The 12,073-nt window shown below is 32.0% G+C and overlaps 1 protein-coding gene across 1 annotated transcript; it reads right to left on the reverse strand.

Moving 5' to 3' along the window:
* Positions 1 to 2,846: 2,846 nt before the first annotated feature.
* On the reverse strand, positions 2,847 to 6,863 carry LOC140967335 (small COPII coat GTPase SAR1A-like). Its single transcript, XM_073427802.1, has 3 exons — positions 6,593 to 6,863; positions 6,375 to 6,506; positions 2,847 to 3,449 (listed from the first exon to the last, which is right to left on the reverse strand). The coding sequence occupies exons 1-3, from the start codon at positions 6,719 to 6,721 to the stop codon at positions 3,129 to 3,131; spliced, it is 582 nt and encodes a 193-aa protein (XP_073283903.1). The 5' UTR covers positions 6,722 to 6,863; the 3' UTR covers positions 2,847 to 3,128.
* Positions 6,864 to 12,073: the final 5,210 nt, after the last annotated feature.

Here is a 12,073-nt window from a genome sequence, read left to right on the forward strand (position 1 = left end):
TATATACGAGAGTGGATAAAAGAGAGTGATCGATTAGACGCAAGGCACAAGATCCATGCTTTTCTGTTTTGGGCTTTTTGCTTTTGATTTCACCCACATCGATTAATGAGCTGCACATGATTGAATGTGGATGGGATGGATGGATACACAGGCAAATATTAATTTAATCAGAACTACTATTAATCTTAATTAATTATGGATTTGTCAAATATTTAAAGATGCTTCGATATGCTCTCCAGCCCTTGCCCACTTATAAAGTAGAAATTAATCTTCCATGAATTTATGAGCAATAATAATTATATGAAAAGTTTTGCAGGCCAATACAACCCAAACATGTGCGACACCTAACGGGTCACGTTTTAGTTGTCACCCTAATTAATGGAAATGGGTGAATTCCGTATAGAGGGTGATATGGTACAAGTTCCATAAAATATCCCACAAATTGGTCTAGATATGTTTTTTTTGTTAGGTGCGATCATTATCAATGTTGGATATAATAATCAAAATATGATGTTTGATCTGTTGTTTATTTTAAAAGATTTGAATTTTACTTTTATAATCAGCTATAGTTTTTGATAAAACGATAAACGTTCAGTTCTAAAATTTTTATAATTTGATTAGTAGTCGCAATTTTTTTCACATAAGTAGTCTGATTTTTTATTGAGTGCTAACATGATAATTGACATCGAATGTTACGGACATATCCAATTGAAATCGAAAATCACATAGAAATCCAGACTAAATATAATTTAAAAATAAACGATTTATTATACCGCAACCAACTTTTGACTAATTAAAAGACAAAAAAATGTTTCATTATTTTCCTTTTCCCGATCAAAGAACGTGGATGCAGAGAACCATCACACAATATACATATATATATATACACACACACATATATATATATGCCAGCCCCTAAAGGTCCCTGCCAGAAAATTGAAATGACAACTTTTATCCAGACATGTGCAATGTATGTTAACATTCTTATCCAATGTCTTCGGCTTTCTTTTCATTTTGATCCAAAAACTGTGAGATTTCTTTGTACACAGTGAAACCACACAGGAAAGCATATGAACGTATTCTAGGGTGAAATTCGATAGTATCCCCTAATCTTACCTGAATGTGTTTCTATATGATAATAGTTTTTATAGCAAAACACTAGTAGTGCCGAAAATTTGTTACGAGGTCTGAAATTCGAGACTCGATTATATAGCTTAACCAAGAAAAAAATTCTAAATTTATTCGAGACTCAATTATAATAAATACTTGAACAACATAAGTTGGTGAGATGCGTGTACAATTTAGTCAATGTGCTGTACTTGTTGAGATGGTGCAATATAATCATGGATTGTCGCACATCTCAACTGTTGACAATAACTTTGGTACTCCTGAATTGATTGCAAATTGCATCGGTGGGATGGATGGATGTACGACCGGATTCAATTGCTATGAAGCGGCTTTAATTTGGGTAACTTGAATCGATATGAGGTCTGTAACGTAACAGGTATTGAATAAGATGATCCTTGTTAGAAATGAGTGTAATAGTGAATTAATGACAGTCAAAATATTATTAAAATGCTTTTTCAGATTACAGAAGGAAACTTTGGGGGGAAGGGAGGCACCGAATGCAGCAAAGTCAATAACACTTAGACAAATAAATTGGAAGGATTCAATCCCTTTGACTGCAAGCAAATCACATACTTTTGGACACGTGAGTTTCCAGGTTCTTTTGCCAACCAATTGCACTAGTTTTTTTTTTTAATTTTATTTTATCATTCGTATCTTGGCATGTACTACAATTTAGAATAATGAGAACTTTTTCTACAATGGATGATTTTTTTTTTATTAAGAAACAATATTGGTTTCATGAAGTTGGTTTATATAACTTAATTAATCAGAATTTGGTTGACTGGAATAATTTGAATTCTTTACAATTTTTATTTATTTTTTTGTTGACACGACGTCAATCGTTATTGATATATATTGTTATGCCGGTGCTTAAAAAAATGATTTAGAGGACCAAAACTTGATTTTTGCTCTATTCCCATTTTTTTATGAAAAAAATATGGTGTTGTAAAATCTTTTCTGGTTTACCTGGCATATAGCGTTTTCATGATATTATAACAATAAGAAAGGTAAAATCTTGCAATTAGCAAATAAAGATTGATTTCATGAATACAAGTGCATGCATGCATAGTATTGTCATCGAGCCCATCCCAGAATCCAGTAATCTGCCTTTTGTACAGTGCACTTTTCACTTTTCAGACATATTTAAATCTGTTACATACGTTTTTTGAGCCGATAACTTCTTGTTTTGGAGTAGACTTCAAGCAATAGAAAGTCACATTCAGAGCTCAGCAAGCATTAGTTGATTATATGTAATACTTTCTCTGCACGTCGTGGCATGGGCTGGGCTGGGCTGTCCGTTCTTGGCCTGTTTCGTGTCACTGCCATGCTCAACTTGGGTCCCATGTTAAACACTCGCTGGACTCATCATCATATAATAATAGGTGAACTGGATTTAGTGGTACTAAAAAGGTTAATCCAGAATACGAAAGATGAGAAGCCCAAGCCCAAGCCCAAGCCCAGCCAAGCCAGTGCAATAATTTTGTTGCATACCGAAACTAAACTCTGAATTTTCCCTCGAAACGAATGTTTGAATCCTACATTTCACTTAATCTGATTGATAAAATAAAGATAGGGGCAGTAGCAGCAAATTATGCATTTAATTTACTGCCTCATAATTATCGGGAAAAAATAGATATTTGATCACACCTGGCCTAGACTTTGAGCTTGAAGTGAAATGGGATGCCTGATAGCCCCAATATGAACTTGTACTAGACCACAACTAGTACATGTACTCTCACTTATAATTTAACTTGAGTTGATTTTATAAGCAACAAAGTTGGCAATAGAACAAATAAAGGCGAGCCCACCAAATTACATCATGAACAAACTTCAGATAAAATTATACAAAGCAAATACAACCAAATTCCTATCTCAAACGTGAAATGAATCAATCTTCACCCCCAACACACCAATTGTTTGGAGAAGCGGTTCTCTCCCCCTTAGCCACACTGAAGGATTACTGTTATACTTCCAATTGTTTATGGAGCAGATGATAGGGCCTACTTTATGTATTGAGACACCCATTTAAAGCCATCGCCATAGCCCATTTTACGCACTATGCTACACATGAATACCTCTAAAGGACGCACATTAGACTCCGCTAGATTCACCTTTCCTTTGCCGGTGGTTATACCAGTCAGGCCGAGGTGATAACGCAACTCATCTTCTGAGGCAGCATATGGTATGTCAATCTTGTTCCCCAAAATAAGAAACGGGACATTGGCGAGGGACTCATCAGAAAGGAGCGCATCTAATTCCTTTTTGGATTCCGCAAAACGCTCCTTATCATAGGCATCCACTAGGTACACCACAGCATCTACCTGGGTAACCACAAGCTTATAAATTACTAGAGGGAAGAACAATACTTCAAGTACCTTTGAATATTTGGGAGAGCATCACGCAAAGCAATTGGAAGCTCGGTTATTATTGTTTTCTTTTTTTTTTGAAAAAAATAAACACTTGAAAAGGGTTTTGCTTGAAAAATATCATTCCACTCTCCTTTCTCCACAAGAATAAATACATATTTTGGATAATTTGGAAATGGCTACTCTGTGATTCAACAAATCTCAGATGTCCCTTGCTTCATGGTGTACATGGCATTTTCTTGTAAAGTCAAGGATGGCTTGCTATCAATATCAACCGGTCACACCATGTTGTCTGATAAACCAGTCACTAAACTGAACGTTTATAACCAAGCTACATCTCAGAGACAGCTTAATTCATGCATGTTTGCATAAGCTAATGTGGTAATTCAAGTGGAGGTACGGTTAAGCACATTTAGATCACATTTGGTTATGAAGTATAATTCAATGAAATTACTTTATATTTTATAACCTATGATAAGTGAACATACTCGATCATGGATAAATACACACATTGCTTGCGCAAATTGGGGTTTTTAAAAATGAAGATGTATGCAAAGGATAAGTTAGATATGTTTGCTGTGAACATCCTTATATGAATATAAGAAGTCCAATTTTATTGAATGTGTGTAGATATCAACAACCTGCATATCAAAATATTTCTCAAAACACATTGAAAAAAGAACGCGTGAAAATTATTGAACACGATGAAGTGTTAATTGGTTATCTGCCAAAATTAACTAGTCAAGATACTCTTAGGAGTGATTATTTGGATCGGTATTATTGACTCCAGCTATGCCATGTCATTGAATTGGCATATGCTCGCTCTAAACGTCCTAGATGAATCACATACCACATTGTAACTAGAGTTTGTAAGAACTTCGGTGTTATAAACGAAATAATTTCCGTCACCATGGATGCATCTGATGAAGTGATGATCTTGTTGTTATTCTCCTATAAATTAATAACAAGAATTATATTGTAGAAAGCAGATATAATTCTATGAGATATGCATGTCAAGTCAGTAACTTGTTTTCAAAAGGTTTTTTTTACTTCCAGCTAAACTTTTATTACAAAGATAAAATCTTTAGTCAACTGATTAAATGAACACATTATAAACGTATATGGAAAGTGGAAACAAACATACCAATCGAATAACATGAAACTTAATTAATTTTATCTCCGATAGAAATAAGAAGAGATTTACGTGATAAGCTATTTTCTTCGGTTTATTTCATAAAAATCTTTTAGCTCCATTTTACGATATATAAGTTACCGAAGATAAATTCAATGATTTTGATTGGTGCTTTATTAGAGAGTATAATAAATTAGTAAGTTCTTTTAAAACAGCAACCGATAAATTATCAGGCCAATTTTATCAAATCACTGATTTTATTATAATTGTTTATTTTATTTTCTACATGTTGATCAATTTAAACAAAATAATGATCTCATAAATTCTGTAAAAGAAATTGAAATTTGAAAAATAATGGGAAAGGTCAACAACTCTACTTGATTATTGATGTCAAAAAGAATCAGATTCGGATGTCTATTTGAAGAATATAATGTTTTTCTTGAAGCAAGCACAACCAACTTAAATAAGGATATTATATGGCGATCCAAGATATGTTTAATATTCAATATTCTAATGAAGATGATGATTCTGGTGATACAATCAAAAGAATATTTTGGAATCCATCTAAGTTAGCAAAGAGAAAGAAGATGCAAGAATTATCACTATCACTTCTCATCTGAGGTCATTATGGTATAAATAATGACTTAGAATGTGTTTGAATCAAATATTTTCAGACATGATAGAAAATTCAAAATCTTGCAGCGGTGGAAACAAATTTGCAAGCACTATCCTACTTAAGCCGTGATGGCACCAGATCTTTAAGATGTTCAAGTATCATTTATCCTGCCCTGCTAGAATTAGTATTTTCTACTTATGAAAGAATAGTTGGCGGCCATTCAATATGTGTTACTACAGACTCTCTAATGGTTTGATTCAGAATTAACAAATAATGAACAAATAACCGTAGATGAGCTTGAAAACATAATTTAAAAAAAGAAAAGACGACGCTAGATCAATGTATGTTCATTATGACAAATCATGTTTAATTTTAGAGAAAAAACGAGTACTTTATCACTTAATAATTGTAATTTATAGTTTTAAAATTGATAATTGATGTAATTACTTGTTTAAATGATGTTACATGTTTATAGTTTGTTAGAAAAATGAGTTTCGTACTCATTTAGAATCAATAAAATAATTTGAACGAGCTACGTGACGAACGAAAGTTTGAAAAATAATGGGAAAGGATATATCCTTTCAATTCAGTCTTTTCGCTCGATAAAATTTGAACTCAATTAATTTTTCATTCACCTTAATTGATAATCGAGAAATAATTTTGTTCGTCACGTAACTCGTTCGAATTGTTTTATCGATTCTAATTAATAACAAAACTCATTTTTCTAACATAATTAACTGAAAATAGGAAAAAAATTTAATACATTCCAATCCTAATCTGATTTCCAATTCGGTCCCAATATTGTTTCCAACCTGGTTAAGTATGGTCGCAAATCGGTCTCCAATCCCATTCCCAATTCGATTCCATTCCAATATCCAAACCAATTCAATCCGGAAGATCCAGATATGATTTCGGATTGGGTTAAATATACAATCCCAGTAACCCCAGAAGGGGAAAAACCATCCGGTGTGATTTTGGAGTAATCAGGTCCTGTTATTTAATTTTTACACAGAACCACTGTAATATAACAAACACCACACAAATTTCAACAAAATCAAGATTTCAACGAAACTATATAATGGTGTAAGGTAATCAAGATGACAACTTTAAGTCGTAATCCAGCTGAATTTACCTTGGCATAGTAATCCTTCCAAACTCTACGGGCGATCTGATGGCCTCCCAAGTCAAAAGCCTTGAACTTGATTTTTCCGATACTAAGCTCTTCCGAGGTCGGATACTGTGTCGGCTGATGCTGCACTAATCTCTGCATTCCAGCCCGGTCAATCAAATCACCGAGATTCACTCGTCAAATAAAGAGCAAAATAAACGAAACAAGATGACAAAAAATACCTCGTCCTTGAGCATGTGGAGGAGCGTGGTCTTTCCGGCGTTATCCAGGCCAAGAAACAAGATTTTGGCCTCTTTCTGCCATAATCCGAGAGATGCCAGCACGCCGTAAAACCAGTCCAAGAGAAACATTTTTTTGTGGGCGGCGACCGAATCGCGATTTCCGGAGATCTGGACTGGAATCTTGTTCTTTGTTTTTCTTGCTTCAGTGTTCGGCGGCGGGTCAGAGGGCTTCGATGATAGCAATACTGAACAAGTTGAGAATCAATGTGGTGGATTTCATGATTTAACCTATCCTTCTCACTATTGTAGAGGGGAAAGTTACCGTTAGCATTTACACTATTAATTATTATTATTATTATTGACAATCTAAAATAATTATTTAGAAAGATATTATTGACAGTCTAAAAATTTATTCTCACACAGCTTTTGATAAATTTTGAAATATTAATAACAATTCTCGTGATTTATTATTACGGGGTTATTATTTTCGAATTATGGGGTTATTATTTTCGAAATTATATTTATTGGAAAAAAGAGGCTGTTGAAGCCTGTTGCGTGAATTCTTTTTAAATTTGGGCCTGTGGATAATACAGAGTTCACAAGTTGGGCCTAAACATTTGGGGCAAAAATCTGGGCAATATCAACATCTAATTGAACACTAGATGGACTGGGCCTACATATCAAGAGTCCATTAATATAATGGGCCAACTGTTGATCCGTCTCTTGCTCCAGTGTGTCCAATCAAAGCCCAGATGCAAGTGTGAACTTTGCTTATGTATTTCCCTTTGAGACCTCCATATTACTTCCTGTAGTCACTTATTTCCATTTTTAGTTTTTGTATTTGAGTATTTCGCACTTGATTTAATGTTCAAACAAAGAAAAAGGCCTTCAACATCTCAATTTTTAGTCAAGAATTGAATTATTGAATTAGTCAAGATTGATTCAAATTGAATTAGTGAAGATTATTCAAATCTTGACTAAATCTTAGTTTTATAATTAATCATTTGATTGTATTTAGATGAAAAAATTTTGATTTGAGACGCGCATCTAAGAGTTATTCGAAATCCATTAAAATTACTATCGTATAATGCTTACTTTGATCGAGAGTAAATTCGAAATTAACTCGGTAAGATAAAAAATTGTGTATTATTGTTGTTGTTTTGGTATATTTTCCAATTACAAAAGTTATACACACTAATTTTTTCCCCTTATGTTAGGAAATTATAGTAGATTAAATCAAGATTGGAAGGAAAAAAATAAAATAAAATAAAATTGGAAGCAACACTGGTGTGACCACTTAGGCTTTTTGTGAAATGGCAGTCCATTTATACAATGATTATTGTTTGAGAGAAGCGATAAGCATGAGAAAAAGGATAAGCATTGATGTCAGCAACATCATTTTATCTGCTATTTGATTTTGACGTCATCTTAATTTTTTTTGACCTTATAATTACATGTAGCATCGATAATTATTAATTTATTACTATTTTCATACCAATTATATGTGTACATTTCTTTTTTAACACATGTGAAATTTTTTTATAAGAAATATCAATTGAAAAATAATATTTTTTATAAAAAAAATATTTTTTCGTTGATCGGGTTTAAAATATTTGAATTGCACTATTACCACAAGCTATAACTTTCGGTAAAACGGTAAGCGCTCGGTCCTACAATTGGTATCAGAACCAATGTCACGAGTTCGATTCTCATTGATTGCAAGGAATGCAATTATTGGGAGGGAGATTGTTGGGTGCAATAATTGTCCTTGCTTGATAGAACGATCGAACTATTGTGCTTGAGTTGTTGTGTGGTTTAAAAAATTTGAGTTACACCATCACCACCAGCTATAGCTTTTGGTTAAGCGACAAGTGCAATTCATATATGGAGCATAAATAGAGATATATTATGGAAAAATAAAATAAATATTGTTAAATATGGATACATGTCTATGTATTTGGGTAAATGAAGAAAGAAATATGACCAATATAATTGAGATGGAGGGAACATAATATTCTATCTAGATTGATTTTTATTTTACATCATTACATTTTTTCCCCTGAATTTTCAAATCACGAAATACAATAATCAATCGACTCATGAATTGTTATGTTTTGGAAAGGTCCCGGAATTTGCTATATCTTGAATGAAATTGAGGACAATATGGGCATTTTAATTGTTTCAAAAAAAAAATTTTGTATAAACTTTGAGTGAAATTGAACTGGCTGACGGTCTCACGTATCTATGTCGTACTTGTAAAAACTTGTTTTTCAAAATTATTTTATAATACCATATCCTAAGAGTATTTGTTTTTATTTTTTTTAATAACCTCTATAAATTATATTTTTTGCACAAAATTTATCAATTACCCCAAACAAATAATAGGCTGGACCACCACCACCACTACTCCACTTCATATATGGAGCATAAATGTCTCCCATTAATCAAGAAGATGTAACACGACGAAGGTAGAAAATTATTGAAATTAAGGGATGAAAATGACATTTTTTCCTCTGAAATTAAATATAAAAATTCTTTTTTTGTCCCTTAAGTTTTTATCTCGTGCAATTTGATCTGCCAAAATTAAGGATGAAAACGAAATTTTATTTCCAGAAATTATACATAAAAAATCAAAATTTATTTATTTACTTTCTATGCAATTTGATATTCCACCGAACACTCGTATAACATAAAATTCAATAAAAAAAAAAAAGGCAAGCACAAGGAAATTAATGCGAAGGGGATTGTTTGCTGTAATCTTGAAAGTCAGATTTATTGTTGAATAGCAGTGCGCTTTAACTATTTTTTTGAAAATAATTCAAACTGAATTGCACATACGGCAGGTTAGTATCTTAGAAAAATGATCTCGGTTTTATATGTAGAATTATTTTTATGATTTTGAACGGTTTCGGGGATTAATTTTTAATGAAAAATATTTACAAAAATTTATCTATATATATATATATTTCAAATTGATTCGAAAACAATAACAATATAATATGTTTCAAATATAACTCAAATTGTATAGAGATAAAACAACAATCAAGATTCAAAACTAAGTTAATAATTTAACAACACAACTCACTAACAACTAAAATAACATTTACATTATTTTGTCCGTTTTTTTACTTTCAAACTTTAAATAAAATATTTGTTGTAAAAGAAATAAATATTCTAATAAAAAACTAATATAAAAAATAATTATGAAAAAGATAGTTTTCTCGAGTAATAATTTTGAAGAGAGTTGTCCATGTATGTAATACGGTTTATGATTACTATTTTTAATCACATTTTTCATAAAATATTAGGAAAAAAACCGTGAGGCGATATTTGGTTCAGATGATTCGGGCAATTAATAAAAAAATTTGATTATCCCTTATATTTGCTAGAAGGTAGCAGTCACTCTAATGGAACGAATTTGACAGTTTTAGGGAGTGTTTGGAGCAGTTCGTAGAAACAATTTCTTAGATTTTAGCTAAGTTAAAGTGCTTTGTGGTGTTTGTAAATGTCGGTTATGCTTCAACTTCTGTAAATTTTAACCAAAAGCTAAAAGTAAGATCAACAATTTTTTCTTTTTATGCTTTTTTTTATTTGTTTGATATTACAATTTGACTTTTATATCCTTAAAAAATTTATCATATTCTATAATTGTTCTTAATTTTTATACGTATTTTTGGAGATTTTTATTTATATATAAGTTTTTAAGAGAACGTAACTTATAAAATTCTAATCATATTTTATTACAATAATTTATTTTTAAAAAAATATTTTGCAATTTTTTTTAATTTGCATTTCCAGAATTTTGTTTGTTTAAATATTTTGTGCATCTATACAAATATTTTTCATTTTTAATAGTTTTTTATATATTTTTATTAATCTTGTATAAATTTTAATGCATTCATGTTATAAAAAGATAAATACATTTTGATACACACTATTCAAAATATAATAATAATTATATAAATATACTATCAAAGGTGTGCGTACTAAAATTTAGATAATTAAAAAGATAAATGATGTATAAATTAAATATATTGTTATTACTAAAAATCAAACTTGAAAGCAATTTTTCTTCAAAACTTCCCAAACACTTTTTACTTTTATTTCCCGTTAACTTCAAAACAATACCTAGAAAAATCACTTTAAATAAGTAAAATCTCTTTCAAACACTCTTTCATATGTAAGCTACGGTTGTATGGGGATTTCGCAAGAGGGCGTAGAAAGATATGATCGTCGTCTCTCAAGATTAGTTGGAAGAATTTTGAATGTATGGCGAGAAATAAAAAATGCACCGAAATTATGGGCTTAGAAATTGTCCCTGCAGAATCTTGGTTAAACCATTTGGGCCGCAACACTTTTTCCGATGGATGATTGTGGCCCACTGCTACTGAATCCTTAGTTCATGCCTCTACGGTTTTTTAGCTCCAAAAGTTGACAAATTCCACTAATAAATGAATAAACAAAATCCCATCGTCAATTAATGCAATAAATATGTTGGCAGAACTTTTCTATGAATGGTTTAATAAGTTGGTATTCATCTTTAATACATCTCACGTATAAAAGTTTGGCTCGTTTCTATTATTATTATTATTTCAATATCATTAGATTATATACATCATCCTATTTTTATGAATCAAACAAAACTACACAACAATTTAGAACCATAATATGGTATCTCGACTAACAAGAAATCGTTGAACGATTTCACTTGATTCGTCGAATGCCTACTTAATGGGTGAAGCAAGCACACCCGATGGATCGTCATCGTATATATTGAGTGTATTTCATCTGATGTAACATAGAATATATCCTATTTAATGAATGATTTTGCTCTATTCAACTTGGTCAACCTGCCTTCACATGTCAAGTGGCATCAAATCGGCATGAGCTGCACAACTCCAGGTGTTGAAGCACTGACAACGGGCGATTAGGCACCTGTTTAAGCTTTCCGTACATTCAATGTGCGAGACTTGGGCGATGAGGTGTCTGGTGTCTTGATGCACAAACGATGTGGCGCTGGATGTTCGGCGCTCCATCTCTCGCAATTTCGTCTTCTTACGGAATTAGGCGCCTATCTCTAGAATTTATTTTTTTTCCTCGCTCATTCTTCATTTAATTACTGTTCATTTTTCACCCTAAAAAATGCAATGACACTTGATTGTGTGCCTTAGTTCATGCAAAAAACTAAACAAACACAAAAACACATAACACGAGGCATAGACGAGTTGGTAAAATTTTGGGGTGACTTAATTTGATATTATTCGGCATCGCATGATTGATTCTCGTGTGGAGCATATTATTTACTAAAATATCGTGGGACGTATGCTTCAGAGGTCAGTGTTTGATGTCCTCTCTCTCAGGTCTCTTCTTACTCATGCACATCCCTCAATTTACTTTCTTGTCTAGGTCAATTAACCTATGTCAATAGGAAGATTTACCACCATCTAAACCTTCTTAAAAAATTGTCATGATAATATACAC

This window comes from Primulina huaijiensis, unplaced genomic scaffold, assembly GCF_012295235.1.
Source record: "Primulina huaijiensis isolate GDHJ02 unplaced genomic scaffold, ASM1229523v2 scaffold24871, whole genome shotgun sequence".
NCBI classification, from domain to species: Eukaryota; Viridiplantae; Streptophyta; class Magnoliopsida; order Lamiales; family Gesneriaceae; genus Primulina; species Primulina huaijiensis.

What these genes read in the sequence shown, in the direction of transcription:
- LOC140967335 (XM_073427802.1), bottom strand. Translation starts at nt 6,721, where the DNA reads ATGTTTCTCTTGGACTGGTTTTACGGCGTGCTGGCATCTCTCGGATTA. An exon ending in TCCACATGCTCAAGGACGAG is followed by an intron (nt 6,507 to 6,592) that starts GTATTTTTTGTC and finishes GCTGGAATGCAG; the next exon opens with AGATTAGTGCAGCATCAGCC. An exon ending in GGAAGGATTACTATGCCAAG is followed by an intron (nt 3,450 to 6,374) that starts GTAAATTCAGCT and finishes GTGGTTACCCAG; the next exon opens with GTAGATGCTGTGGTGTACCT.